This window comes from Rhipicephalus sanguineus, chromosome 1, assembly GCF_013339695.2.
Source record: "Rhipicephalus sanguineus isolate Rsan-2018 chromosome 1, BIME_Rsan_1.4, whole genome shotgun sequence".
Taxonomy (NCBI): Eukaryota; Metazoa; Arthropoda; class Arachnida; order Ixodida; family Ixodidae; genus Rhipicephalus; species Rhipicephalus sanguineus.
Window position 1 is genome coordinate 277,117,977 of NC_051176.1, and position 14,189 is coordinate 277,132,165.

General features: G+C 43.0%; 1 protein-coding gene across 3 annotated transcripts in view; it reads left to right on the forward strand.

The window, feature by feature from the left end:
- The window catches only part of LOC119379027 (lipase maturation factor 1), a 54,999-nt gene that overhangs the window by 23,039 nt on the left and 17,771 nt on the right, over positions 1–14,189 (forward strand). For all 3 annotated transcript variants that reach the window (XM_049411847.1, XM_049411846.1, XM_049411848.1), the window contains 2 exons: positions 1,999–2,149; positions 13,862–14,045. In XM_049411847.1, the coding sequence (XP_049267804.1) occupies positions 1,999–2,149; positions 13,862–14,045 (335 nt within the window). The remainder of the gene's footprint in view (positions 1–1,998; positions 2,150–13,861; positions 14,046–14,189) is intronic.

The following is a 14,189-nucleotide window of genomic DNA, read 5'->3' on the forward strand; positions in this document are numbered from 1 at the left end:
CAAGATTTTTCCCCTTGGTGGCAGCTGCAGTGAGAGTGTTCTTTCAGGAGTGCCTTTGCCCTCCTGAAAGAACTAGCAACAGTGTCCGCTTTCTGGCACCTTAGGGAGGGGGATGGCTTAAATTTTTAAGAAATGGCTTCATATTTTCTTGCAAATGTCTCCTAAAATGATTAGTTTTTTACCCCGTACCGTTCGTGACTGAAGCTGTCACGTTTACTCAAATAGTCAAATTTCTTTAGTACTTCAAAGGAGAGCAGTGGGCCTTCTCTTTAAAAGAGCACTCTTTCTATTGCATGTATATTATTAAAAATGTGGGCATTAATAAGGAAAATTGACCTGACTCCTGTGCCTGCCTATACATTAGCATTGTTGACCTCATCACAATGAATGTATTGTGATGAAATGTATCAGAAGCATGAGCTATGACACTAAACAGGCTTGATGGTCATCCAAATGGACGATTCACATAAGGAGCTTCAGCGAACTTGAGATCCTTGTAACCAGCTGAATTCGCTGTGCTCCAAGGACTACAACTATCGTAACGACAGCATCACTTCTGCAAAGTTTACATATACATGCACAGGTTGCCTTGTAAAATGTTTTTTGAAGGCTCAAGCAGTAAAGTGTAATTCAAATTAACATACACAAACTTTTATTATTTTTTTAATTTGTTAAGAATATTAACAGCATAGTCTTGGTTTAACCAGTCAGTCAAGGTGCAGTTATTCATATTACTACTTTTGTGGTGCTGTTGAATGTGGCTGCTTCGTGGTGATTCGGTCAGCACAAAGATATTTCTTAGGCATATTGTATATGCCATCTTTGACATTGGTACATTGACAAATGCTGAAAGAATGTCCAACTTCCACTATATGCAGCTGACAAAGGAAAAGCAAAAGCTCAATTTTGTTTGAACTCCCCTTTGATGCCTTTCCTTGCTGTGAAAAGGAAAAGAAAGTGTGGTAAACGTTTAGGGTGTATCCACACGACGGACCGAATCCGTCTTTTCCGCGGCAGACGGCGCATCACGTGACCCCGCGTCACGGATTTGTGCCATCCGTACCGCGTCCGCGGACGTCGCGGACGGAAAATGCCAAGCTCTTTTTCGCATTCGGATTCGCGCGGAATAACACAACAGATTTAGCCGAAGGTGCCATTATCGGTCTGGCAACAAGCGCTGCTTTTTCTTTTTCTCGTATGGAACTCCATCTTCAACTTAAAAGAAACTCTGCGCCATAGACGGAAACATAAAAACCTTCAATAATTTTGCTAGCGATGAATGTGTTTTAGACTTTCAGACTGCTCGCGCCATCTAGAGAGATAAGGAACAAGCAAGCATTCGCACATTATTATGACCTCTGGGATTTGGTAGCACTCGCGCTACCGCAGATCACCGAGCTCATGTTCTGTTAATAGAGGCACTCGCTAAGCCTACAGCTCTCAGAAAACGAGTACGGCGCTCGGAAACAGTACTAAATTGTCATGAATACGTTGCCGGCGAAGCTTGAGGACACAAACCTAAAGCCGACACAATCGTCAGTTTGGGACTAACAGCCCGCGCAATGCGCGACGAAGTGCTTATAGGTTCGAAGCGGGCAGCTCTCGCTTCAGACAGTGCCGCCATGTTTTTTTGCTCCGGCGCGTCCGTCTACTCGCTTCGTCCGTCGTCTGGATGTGCTTTGCAGCCGGACGGGCGGCGGAACGATCGTCCGCGGACGAGATTTCCGCGGAGAAGTCCGTCGTGTGGATACACGCTTAGAGGACCTAATGTTTTTGTATAGCAGAAAAATTTGTGTTATGTTTGTCACTACACATAGTTTACAACAGCGGTGCAATCTCATCTATTAATAATGCAAAGCCAATGTTATCTAGTGCATGGTAAAGGCTTGCAGGATGAGACAAGTATTGCTGTAAGGCCTGCTACATTGACATAATATTGATGAGTGCCATTTTTATTGTTTAACTGATTGGAAATCTCACTTTTGCACACCTTTGCAGGTAAGGGAAGGAAGGCTACAAATATGGCCCTTGCACTGTGCCTTGGTTTTTTAAGCATACCAGTTGTGGTCAATCTTGTCTCGCCAAACCAGCAGATGAACACATCCTTTGAGCCCCTGCGTTTGGTCAACACCTATGGAGCATTTGGAAGGTACTTGGGTGATTATGTCGGTGTTAATCCCTTTCTTGAAAATAAAAGGCTGCGCGAAAATAAGACACGTTCACAAGCGAGGGCACAGGGAAAAGCGCTAACTCACACTGCTTTATTCATGGGTGGAACCACTGAATAAATAGGAAATAGAAACACCAAGACACCCAAAACACCCTGTGCCCTTGCTTGTGAACATGTCTTATTTTCGTGCAACCTTTTATCTTCAAGCATGTCGAACACACTAGGCCAAGAATGAGTTTTACTAGCGTTAATCCCTTTCTTTTTCTTACATTTTGAGTAGTTTTTACAGATGCTAATTAACTCAGTATCATGTTGTTACTCCATCTAGATCCTAGCAGCATGTTATCTGAAATTAGTGGAATATACTTTTACTCATTCACATTTCAGTTTACAAATATCCATAAACAATGAGGTAGAAGTGAAGGGGTCACATACAGTGTGTTATCCCATCTTTTGGAAAAATTTTCAGGTTGAATTAAGTATTGATTAACTCACCCAAATCCAGATCCTTTGTTGATTGAGCTAGTGATGGAAATAATTTGATTCAGTGATACTTTGGTAGATTTTTTATGCCTTGAAGCACTTGTTCACACCTAATCTTTTTTATGAGAGTTGACTCAACATCTCCTGGAAACATGCTGCCCTGTCTCAGCACAGAGTGGTGTATTACTCAACCACTAGTGACACTTGTAGTAGTGAGCTATTTTGCAGGTTTATATATTGGTGAGGATGACATTCATTGACACCCTGTGCTTTTCTAATAGTATGCTAATACTGTTTTATATTGGCCATGAAGCATGGTGTGGAAGAACAAAAAAAAAAGGCATAGAAATGGTTTCTGAATGGATAAGACAGATGTGTGGAGACCCACCAAATGCTGTAACAGGCACTAGGAGATGTTGACATGAGCTATAGCCAAACTTATCAATTCAGCCACTTTAGGCGTGGTAGAAAATCCGTGGGGGATGTCTTGACGTTGTTCAACCGGAATAACTCGCGCAAATGTGGCAAGGATTCATGAATATGTTCTTGGAGGTTGTTGCTTTGCCATCTCCGATCTCTCTGAAGCTCAGTGCATATATGTAATATGAGACGTGCTAGTTCAATTTGATGTGTGACACCGCACCAGAGTGCAGAAAATTTGCATCATACCACTGAGCAAAAGGGCATTGAATGCACAGTTGCTCAAATGAAATTAACAAAGGCAAAGCTATTCGCACGCAAAGAAACACACCAGCGCATTGAGAGATGTGCGAAATTGCACTTGCAACTCGTCACGGCACTGTGAAATGACATTCACATACCATTGCAAAAGTGCACAATGTGAACGAATGGCGTCAGCCACGCCATCAAGAACCTCCAAAGTTAGCTCGATGCTGATATTACAGCCACTGTCATGCACCATATAAACGATTCTCCCTGAAAGCATGGCAGTATGTTTGTGGAAAAAATTGAAGGACACTTTGTAAATTCCAAAGTGTGTTTGGCGAAAGCCTGTGGCCATTCGACTCCACCGACGGATGCTGCCGCTTTGTTGTGCAACAGTTGCGCAACGCGTGTTGGAAGGAGCAACGTACAACTGTTGCTATGTGCCGCTGTGCCATCAGGTGATTGCTGAGAGAGTGTGAGGAGGAGAGGCCACAGCTGGCAACGTGCCAGGGCACGGATGGATGGACGGACACCGCGAGTATGAGGCATTAAAGGCTTTTGCCTTAAAATTCTGGATCATCCCTTGTAATTTTTCTTGAACAGCAGGATTGGCAGAAGCAATTTGAAAATAGCCCTGCTATTATGAATTGCAACATATTATGCGAAGCATTTATTTGTTCCTTGAATAGAAAGTGGGGCAACGCAAAGTTTGTTTGGATAACAGTTAGTGGCTGCACATAGTTGCTTTTGAAAAGTTTAAAATGCATGGTAGCATAGATGTGCATTGTCACTATAATCTGTCATGCATGTGTTGTCATTGTGGTTCTTCATGTGAATACCTGCGTGTTGGTTTTTATGTTTTTTTGTATGCCATATGCGTGGAATTCTCAACACACTGCACTGTAGTAGCCGTTTTTGGCAGACGTCTTTGAGAGTACAGTAGACTCTCAGTAAATGGAAATCTCTTAAACGGAACTGCTGCTTAAACGGAACAACTACTCCTAATATGATTGGTTTCGTACTTGGACTCTGCACCCCTGCTCCTTTCTCAGTAAACAGAACACATTTTCCTGGTCCCTTCAGGTTCGGTTGATGAGAGTCTACTGTATATGTTAAAGGGCCCCTCACCAGGTTTAGAAATTGCACACAAGTGCGGAGCATAGATTGCTCGTTGGCAAACATGTCTGCAAGGTACGAGGTGCCTACATGGCACGAAAGTGGTCGAAATTTCAAACGGAATGCCATGTTCCCTTCTTTTCACGCAAGCCGCACTTGAGAGGGAGTGAAAGGCAACATGCATACATGCCTATGTCGCAAGTGCTCCTCGGAAGTTGCATGGCTGGTTGGCGCAGATCAGCTATAGGACGTCGCTGATTATTATGCATGACTTCAGTTCTTCATATACTGCAGATCACACAATGCAAGCATGGTGAGTGTCCTAAGGAGCAAAATAAAAAGAGAACAAAGTAGGTGGGGCTTGTTATTCAACAAAATGTGCCCCCTCCTCTCCAGCGTTTGAGAAAACACCAGGAAGCTCTGGCAGTTCTTCTCCTAGAGGCATTATAAGAGGCAGTTCGATTTCTTCTAACATGTTCCGTGATGAGTTGATTAAAACAATTATTTCAGTAAAACGCTGCCCAGATGCAGTGATTAAACAAAATTTGCAATGGCACCTGGTGAGGGGCTTTTTAAGCACATCACATGCATTTACAGTAAAATCTCATTACAAGAGACACTGTTGGGTGATTCCACGAGAGATTGAACATGCCTGTCCGGTCGCAATTTTTGTTTTGCCTGGGTTTTTTATATGTTATGTGGGCACATTCAAAGTGCACGGAGCTGAAAATTTTATTTCCATGAAACGCTCCCAGCCCGCCAAAAAAATATTTGAAGGTGGCGGCGCGGGCCTCCTGTTTTTGCTCGCTGCAATGTTTTTGAATTTCACGGCCGAATTTAGCGCGAACTATAAAAGATGTGTCGAAAATTTTTTTGCTGGTTTTATTACGCATTACTGTGAATTACATCCATGCTTTTTTTATGCCGTCCTCAAAAATAAGAAAATGGCAAAAAAATGGCAAACACAGCCAAAATCAAAAAAGGGTCCTAACTTTGAGGCGCCTTGGCGCCTTTGCTATTTCAAGCAGAAACTGGAACACAATTTCAACTATAGAAAAGAGCCTTTGCAACATTTACACGGAAGATCATTTTCCTACGGGCAGCACAAAAAAAGAAAAAAATAGTTAAAGAAGCGAGTTTTTTCAAAAAAGTACATTTTCAAAAAATAAAATAAAAAAACTCCGGTCCCAATTTTGACGACAGTTTTTTATCGAAGAGCGCTTATGTCAGTGAACACACGGTTTTAATATCATATGTCCTCATTTGCTTTGTTTAAGAGATATAACTGGCCAAAATGACCCTTGCTGTGCGTGCTCACTTCAGTGCGACTGATGGTTGTTATTAGCTTGCATTGTGCGTAAATCGCAGTTTTAATTATTCTGCTGCAGCAAAACCTTGCTCTGGTGGCTTTTCGTCAAGAAACATGTGTTCTCGGATTTTATTTGGTTCTAGCGTGTGCGAAAGTGGGCTGCTGCCGCCCTCTAAACGGTGATTCCACGAGAGATCGAACATGCCTGTCCGGTCGATATTTTTGTTTTGCCTGCGTTTTTTATATGTTTTGTGGGTGCATTCAAAGTGCACGGAACCGAAAATTTTATTTCAAAGAAACGCTCCCAGCGTGCCAAAAAATATTTGAAGGTGGCGGCGCGGACCTCCTGTTTTTTTGTTCACTGCAATGTTTTCGGACTTCACGGCCGAATTTAGCGCGAACTATAAAAGATGTGTCGAAAATTTTTTTGCTGGTTTTAATACGCATTACTGTGAATTACATCCATGCTTTTTTTATGCCGTCCTCAAAAAGAAGAAAATGGGAAAAAATGGTAAACACAGCCGGAATCAAAAAAGGGTCCTAACTTTGATGCGCCTTGGCGCCTTTCCTATTTCACACAGAAACTTCAAAACAGTGTCAAGTATTTCAAGGAGCCTTTGCAACATTTATGCGGAAGATCTTTTTCCTTCAGGCAGCGCAAAATAAGAAGAAAATAGTTAAGGAAGCGAGTTTTCTTTTTTTTTTTTTTAACCCTTTGCGGTCCAAAACCTTTACCCACTTTCCGGCTCTAGCGGTCCGAAACTATTTCGCCAGTTTCTGGCGCCGCGAATAAAAACACAAGCTGTGGAAGAGAAACGCACAGGATATTTATTTTTGCTCCTGCATTCTGCAGGCAACTCTTTTAGTGATATTTGGGCAACGTATGATACCGCTCAAAGCATTCCCCTGTGTGCAGGCCAGGGTTATTACTGCAGGTTTCCACCGCCGCCGTCGTCGTCTTCGTCACTCACTTCTGTCGAATCACTGTCATCACTGTCTGGTGGAGGCACGTAATTCTCTTCGTCACTAAAGTCATCCTCGCTTTCGCTAAAAGCACCGCCGTAAAACGCACGCGGTGAAACGTGGCCATGCTTCTCAGCGAACCGCGCGCGCGAGTGGGTACGCTCTAGGCCCCGTGCTGATCATAGTGCTGCACCCTAGTGTCAAAAAAGTAAAACCTCAACAAACAAAGCTCACTTATTCCTCAAGAGATGGCCCTTCATGTATACAAAAAATGCGCGCGACTCGCGGTGAGAAAACAGCAAAATTTAAACCACGAACACCCTTGTCGGGCGGGGCCCGACAGCGGACCGCTACGGCCGTGTTGCGTTGTCGGGCGCTGCCCGACAACGGACCGCAAAGGGTTAAAGTACATTTACAAAAAAAAAAACTCAGGGCTCAAGTTTGACATTTTTTTGTCGAAGAGCGCTTATGTCAGTGAAAACACCGTGTTAATATGTATGTCCTCATTTGCTTTGTTCACGAGATTTAACGGGCCAAAATTACCCTTGCTGTGTGCTCACTTCAGTGCGATTGATAGTTGTCATCAGCTTGCATCGCACGTAAATCTCTTGCACAACCTCAACTTACCCCACCAGTATTCGCTAATCAGAAGCACGCGAGACAGCGCGAACACATGGTTTAGGTCACCTTGTCAAAACTCTCCTTGCACACAGAATAAAGCATCTGTATGCAGCGAAGGCCAACTTAATCAGTAACTAAATGCCACAATCAGCAGGCGCGCTGTTATGCAGTTTTTTTCTCACTGCCTGCTTGCTTCCCTTCCATTACGTGCATTGTACGCTCTAACCATCTTCCCCATTCGACACACACTGTGCCTAAATAACATTTGTAAAACATTAGCTCAATGATTTCCGAGCCACTTATTTCACTTCCCGCTATCACATGTTTTCGGTGTCGCAGATAACGTCTTCCTGTATCATCTCGACCTTTACCTCAGCATTTCAATAGCCAGAAAACGTGCGGTGCGGCATGATTAAGCCATGAGTGGCCGAAGCTGCCCAATTCATGATGTTTTGTTGCCACTTTACTAAAGTGCTTTCCCACGTCGAGGACAGCAGAGGTCATTGGTGGCGCCAGACGGACATTGCCCTTAATTTTGACAATGAGTGCGGCCTACAAATTAATTATTACAGCCCAAAGCGCCTAGACACCCTTAGTCATAAAATATTAAACCGTGAGCAGTTCTGGAAAGGCATTCATGACAGCTGCGCAGATGTGAGATAATTTGTGCGGCGCCATTCAGTATAAACGTTTCGACTTGCTCTAGCAGGGGCGTAGCCAGAAATTTTTTTCGGGGGGGGTTCAACCATACTTTATGTATGTTCGTGCGTGCGTTTGTATGTGTGCGTGTATATAAACACAAGCAAAACTGAAAAATTTCGGGGAGGGGGGGGGGGTTGGACCCCCCACCCCCCTTGGCTACGCCCCTGTGCTCTAGGTCTAGCTATTCACTACACGTGATGCGCGCGGCCCATGTCTACGTCCGATTGTTCTGTGCCGGTTATTTTTGCGTTCACAAAAAGAAGATTGCTGAGGAAAACGTTTTCGTTGCGCACATTGTTTTATTTGCTCTTTTTGTTGTTGCCTACCTCCAGAAGCTACTGTCATAGGCTGAGGATCTTCGCGACACCTGCGAGGTCTGCTTGCATTGCTTTACGCTCCTCAAGGAAAACTTGTCTACATCTAACCGCGATGAGGTAGACCAGGCATTCAAGAAGCGTTTGTTATCTTGAACAGGCACGCCCATCTTTCCTCTGGTGATTGTGGGCGAGGTTGTAGGCTGCAAAATGTTTGCACGTTGGCCATTTAGAGGGCGGCAGCAGCCCACTTTTGCACACGCTAGAACCAAATAAAATCTGAGAACACATTTTTCTTGACGAAAAGCCACCAGAGCAAGGTTTTGCTGCAGCAGAATAATTAAAACTGCGATTTACGCACAATGCAAGCTAATAACCATCAGTCGCACTGAAGTGAGCACGCACAGCAAGGGTCATTTTGGCCAGTTATATCTCGTAAACAAAGCAAATGAGGACATATGATATTAAAACCGTGTGTTCACTGACATAAGCGCTCTTCGATAAAAAATTGTCGTCAAAATTGAGACCGGAGTTTATTTTATTTTTTGAAAATGTACTTTTTTGAAAAAACTCGCTTCTTTAACTATTTTTTTCTTTTTTTGCGTTGCCCGTAGGAAAATGATCTTCCGTATATATGTTGCAAAGGCTCTTTTCTATCGTTGACATTGTTTTCAAGTTTCTGTTTGAAATAGCAAAGGCGCCAAGGCGCCTCAAAGTTAGGACCCTTTTTTGATTTCGGCTGTGTTTGCCATTTTTTCCCATTTTCTTCTTTTTGAGGACGGCATAAAAAAGCATGGATGTAATTCACAGTAATGCGTATTAAAACCAGCAAAAAAATTTTCGACACATCTTTTATAGTGCGCGCTAAATTCGGCCGTGAAATCCGAAAACATTGCAGCGAGCAAAAACAGGAGGCCCGCGCCGCCACCTTCAAGTATTTTTTTGGCGTGCTGGGAGCGTTTTTCGGAAATAAAATTTCCAGTTCCGTGCACTTTGAATGTGCCCACATAACATATAAAAAACCCAGGCAAAACAAAAATTGCGACCGGACAGGCATGTTCGATCTCTCGTGGAATCACCCTGTTACAAAAGACACTCAGTTATAAGAGACATTTGAAAATGGTTTGGTTGGTTTTCTTATCTTCGACATGTTAACAATATTGCATACAAGAGACATGGTTACAAGAGACACTCGGTTACCGAGGGCAACTATTTTGGGTCCCTAGGGTAAATTCTTGACTATTTAGAAGAGATGCAGCCCAGACATGCTCATGCAATGCAGCCGATGTCGTATTACCAACTGGTATGCTCTGCAATTTTCATTCCCTTGTCTTGACTCTGTTCCATTACACAGTCGGATGTCATTTCTTGCATGGTTGTGACTACAAATTGCGCCGAACTTTCTGTCATAATGCTTTTGTAATTGCTGTCACGCTCCCGCACTCACTCTTGCAAGGCTCGCTAAGTGAAGTGCTTTAATTCCAGAAGTTAGGAAAGAAGCTAATACAATCTGCTGTCACTAAAAAACAAACTATACTATGAATGACTTCTTTAAGCCATCCTGAGAAATTTACTGCAGATGTGTGTTTAAACACACTTTAATGCTGATGTATAAAAGAGTGATCTAGTCCGACTCCTCAGCATTTTTAAATTTTCGGTAACGAAAGACCTTGGTTACGAGAGACATGTTTTCTGAGTCCCTTGTGTGTCTCTTGTAATGAAGGTTCACTGTATTAGGATAAGCGATACCTGGTACATAGTATTATATGCGAGGGACAAGGTACTAAGTATTTATAGCTTATTGTTGCCTCAGTTAAATTAGACATCGACTTTCAAAGTATCTTACAAGTACATTATTAACTACCAAATTAAGTATTTTATATGAACGTTGTTAACAATCTTCACAGTCTGTGTTGCCATGCTCTAAAGGCATGCGTCTCTGATGAACGAGTGCAAAGCGGCCTCTACGCATGTCATTTAAAATTTTTTCGGCAGCACTACCAATATAATGGCATGAATTTAACATTGCAAGTTGCTTCTTAGCAGTGTAGGCCTCTTGATTTAGGTAATCTAAATGCCAGTTTGACTGATGCAGTGTGCTTTCCCTGTGCTCCTTCGATTTCTCTATTTAAAAAAAAAAAAAATAGGTCGTCTATTCTTGGCCACTGAGCGTACTCACCTGAGAATTGCAGATATTTTTACTCCTGCACATACTATTAAAGGGGCCCTGCAACACTTTTTCAGCATGGTCAGAAAACGCTGCCAATCTGTAGTCGATGCTCCCGAGAACACGCAAGCCAAACATTATAGTGCAGCATGCAGCCTTGGATTTACAATAAATCCTCAGTCAGCTAAAAATCGCTTCCTCTTCTCTTGACAAATGACGCTATTGACTCAATATCATTGCGTCACTGACACAAGTTCCATGCCATTGGCTGAATTGAACATGGCGTGCTCGGTAGTTACTGCGGCCACCGCAAAAGGCCGTCACTTGCGTGTGCGTTCGAAGGAAAAAAAAGTTCCAGAAGAACCACGTGTGCTGGCAGTATTCTCCTAGATCTTTGAAACCGCTGTTAAATTTTTCGTCGAAGCACTCGAAGGTTGTAAAAAACGGCATCGCCATGTCTTGCCTTAAGTCAGCCCTCACCAAGTCGTGTGAGCACAAAATGAGTGATAGCTTTAACGCACAGGTTACACGTCTTTTAGATGTAGGGTATCCTCGTGATGTAGTGGCCACGGTCGCTGAACATTTAAAGAAGTCTATTGTGTTAAGTCCGAGCATGGTTGCAGAAAGCGATAGGAAGAAACGTGTCGTAGGTATACCGTACATTCATCGCGTATCTCACAGGCTAAAGAAAGTAGGAACTAGATACGGCATTAATGTTGTTTTCACGGCTGCCAATAAGCTAGGTAAGATTTGTGCCGCTGTGCAGAGGAAGAATGAGCGAGTAAAAGACAAGAAGCGGACCGATATTTGTTTCGTAAAACACACCAATAAATTCACTGATTGCCATACGAATGTGGTGTATAAGGTCCCTTTCAGCTGCGGCCGCTTCTACGTAGGACAGACGGGCCGATGCATCAACCAGAGATTGTTGGAACATAAGAGATCGCTAACAGGAGGCTCAGCTTCTAATCTATCTTTACATTGTCGAGATTGTAAGTGCACGCCAAAATTCGATGAATGCGCAGTGTTGTACCGGCATAGAAATGAAGAAACGCGCCTGATGATTGAAGCATGGCATATCGAGAATAGTGGTAGCACATGCGTGAGCCAACCGTCGATTAACTTGCATAAAGATGAAATCAAATGCCTTAACAGTTATCTTCCACGTAGACCGCCACGCGTGCTGGATTGATAGGTTCGCCTGTTGCATGGGCATGCGCAGATAAGTTTTCGTGCCTTCTTTCTTTTCAGCCGTTGTGCGTCTCCTCAGTTGTTAGTCGGCGTTTGTGGTGTCCTGACTTCTTTCTTGTGTCCGTGTTTGCACGCCCTGTCTTTTTAGAATGAATACTTACCAACTAGCTCAGCTCTCTGTTATTCTAATGCTCAAGGTCACAAGGCACGCGCGATGCACTTTCTTCCCCCATGGCACCCCTCCCTGCTTAGCTTCCAGCGCTTTTGTCAGGGCGAGAGAAGAGAGAAAGCAATTACAGCATGCGACAAATCTTTGTAACTCCGCTCGTACTCAACGGATTCTAAAAGTTTTTGCGGCGGATTCGTGAGGCAATAAGCTCCTTTAGTGGAGCCATTCTATGGCTACTTGGAAAAGTGTTGCAAGGCCCCTTTAAAAATTTATTTCTTCACTGAAATGTTTCTGTAGAAAACAAGGAAATTCTCAGCTTAAAATTTCTCTTATTGCCTAAGAATAATCATTTCTCCTCTAATTATCAGAGCACTGGACATGCAACTGTCAGATTCATTATGAAGAACCACTAATTCTTGTGTAACGCTAGGACTAGAATATTAATTATGTCTATTCCATGTGATACAGCAGATTGGAAATAAGTACCCATGAGCACTCCTTATCAACACACTAAAGGGACACTAAAGGCAAACATTGAGTCAATGTCGGCTGTTCAAATACCATTCCAGAAACATTGCAGTGCTTGTTTCGAGGAAACGCCTGGTTTAAGGGAAAATTGTGCTTCAAGGGTCCGCATACCCCTGGTGCAATCCAAATCGCCTGCCCCCTGAGTGAAGAGTTGTGACATTGCACACACCATTACCACTCTTTATTAACCGACAGTCAGCACTATGGTTTCTTGCATGAAACACATTGCATGTGTGTAAACACATGTTATTCTCTCTTGCTTTGAGTTATAGTGAGTTTTGCAAGTGAGCAGAGCCAGCACAGTGCTATGCGATAACGATACTACTGACACACAATTGCATGGACAGCGCACAGCGGGGGAAAAATAAAACCTTTAGACCACCCACATTGTTGTCGAGGGTAACATTAAAAAGTTATTTTTTTTCCGAAAATCAAATAGAGGTACTAGCAGATCATTTCATCCGTAAATGCACTGCATCGATACTTTTATTACATGTGGTTGTGTACTGTAGTGAGAGAATTATATGGAAGAGTTGCTACGTCATTGGGCTAGTACTAGTACTACTCTGAAGTTGCAAGATGTGTCCTACATTTACCTTAATTTCGTGGGTACTAGAGCACTGCTGTCAGTAATATTAATGTTTTAGATGTTCTCAAGCATCAATCTATCCCTGTAACATAAATGGTTATTTTCCTTTAATGTCTTTTTTATGCTTAGTGGGAATTTTTATTTGGAATTTTTTTCTTGTTGTGGCAGTATCACCTGTCATGTTTCTTTTCTTTTTTTTGTATATTGTATGTCTTGTTAATATCCAAGTAAGACAGAGGGAAGTGTTGATTTGGCCACTAAGGTAGCCCAATTAACATCCTGCTAGTCCTAGCTCCATAAAGTGATAAATAGGTGGCATTAAAATTTAGCACTCATACATAACTGCAGTTGCTCAGTACACCTGTGTCATCTTTCAATGCGACTAGCACTGCTGGTTGTCAAGCTCAGCAGTGAGCCTGTTGAGCTTTTTTCCACCAGTAGATAATGCACTTGGATAACATGCAGTGTTTTACATAAAGGCTGCCAGTTTTCATGATCTAGCACAGCTGCTTTTCATTAATGCATGCTCGCCATTCTTACTTTGGTCAACATAGCAGTGCGTAGCCAGCGAAGAAACAAAGGAGGCAACGCACATCACAATGACACATTGAAAAGAGGAGGTGAGCACAGGACAAAAGCATTGTAGAAAATTAGGGCCAGCACCGTGGGCCATGACAGTAGTTGAACATGCCAGGTGCAAGTCAGTGCTCCTGTCTCATATTCGATACATGCGCTTCCTGCCATGGCCTCATAAATGTCTCCAGTGTCTTCTAAATAAATAAAGATGAAACAAGTTATCTGTTGGGTAAGGCGCCAGTCTCAAAATGTCTAATAGCTCTCTCTCTTCTTCTTCTTCCCTATGTGTCCACACAGTATAACAAAATCCAGAAAAGAGGTTATAATTCAAGGGACACACAGCCTCGATCCACATAACAAGAGTGCTGTCTGGGAAGAATATGAATTCTTCTGCAAGCCTGGCAATGTGTTCAGGCGACCCTGTGTCATCAGCCCATATCACTACAGGCTAGACTGGCTGATGTGGTTTGCTGGCTTTCAGGTAATTTTGTTGTCCTTTCACTGAAGCTGCATTGGCCGTGTCTCTGAGAGACCTGCCACTGAGACTTTAGCTCAGCAGCTGTGGCATCTTGCTGTTGAAAACAAGGCCACGCGATCAATTCAGGTCTGACAGTTGCATTCTGAT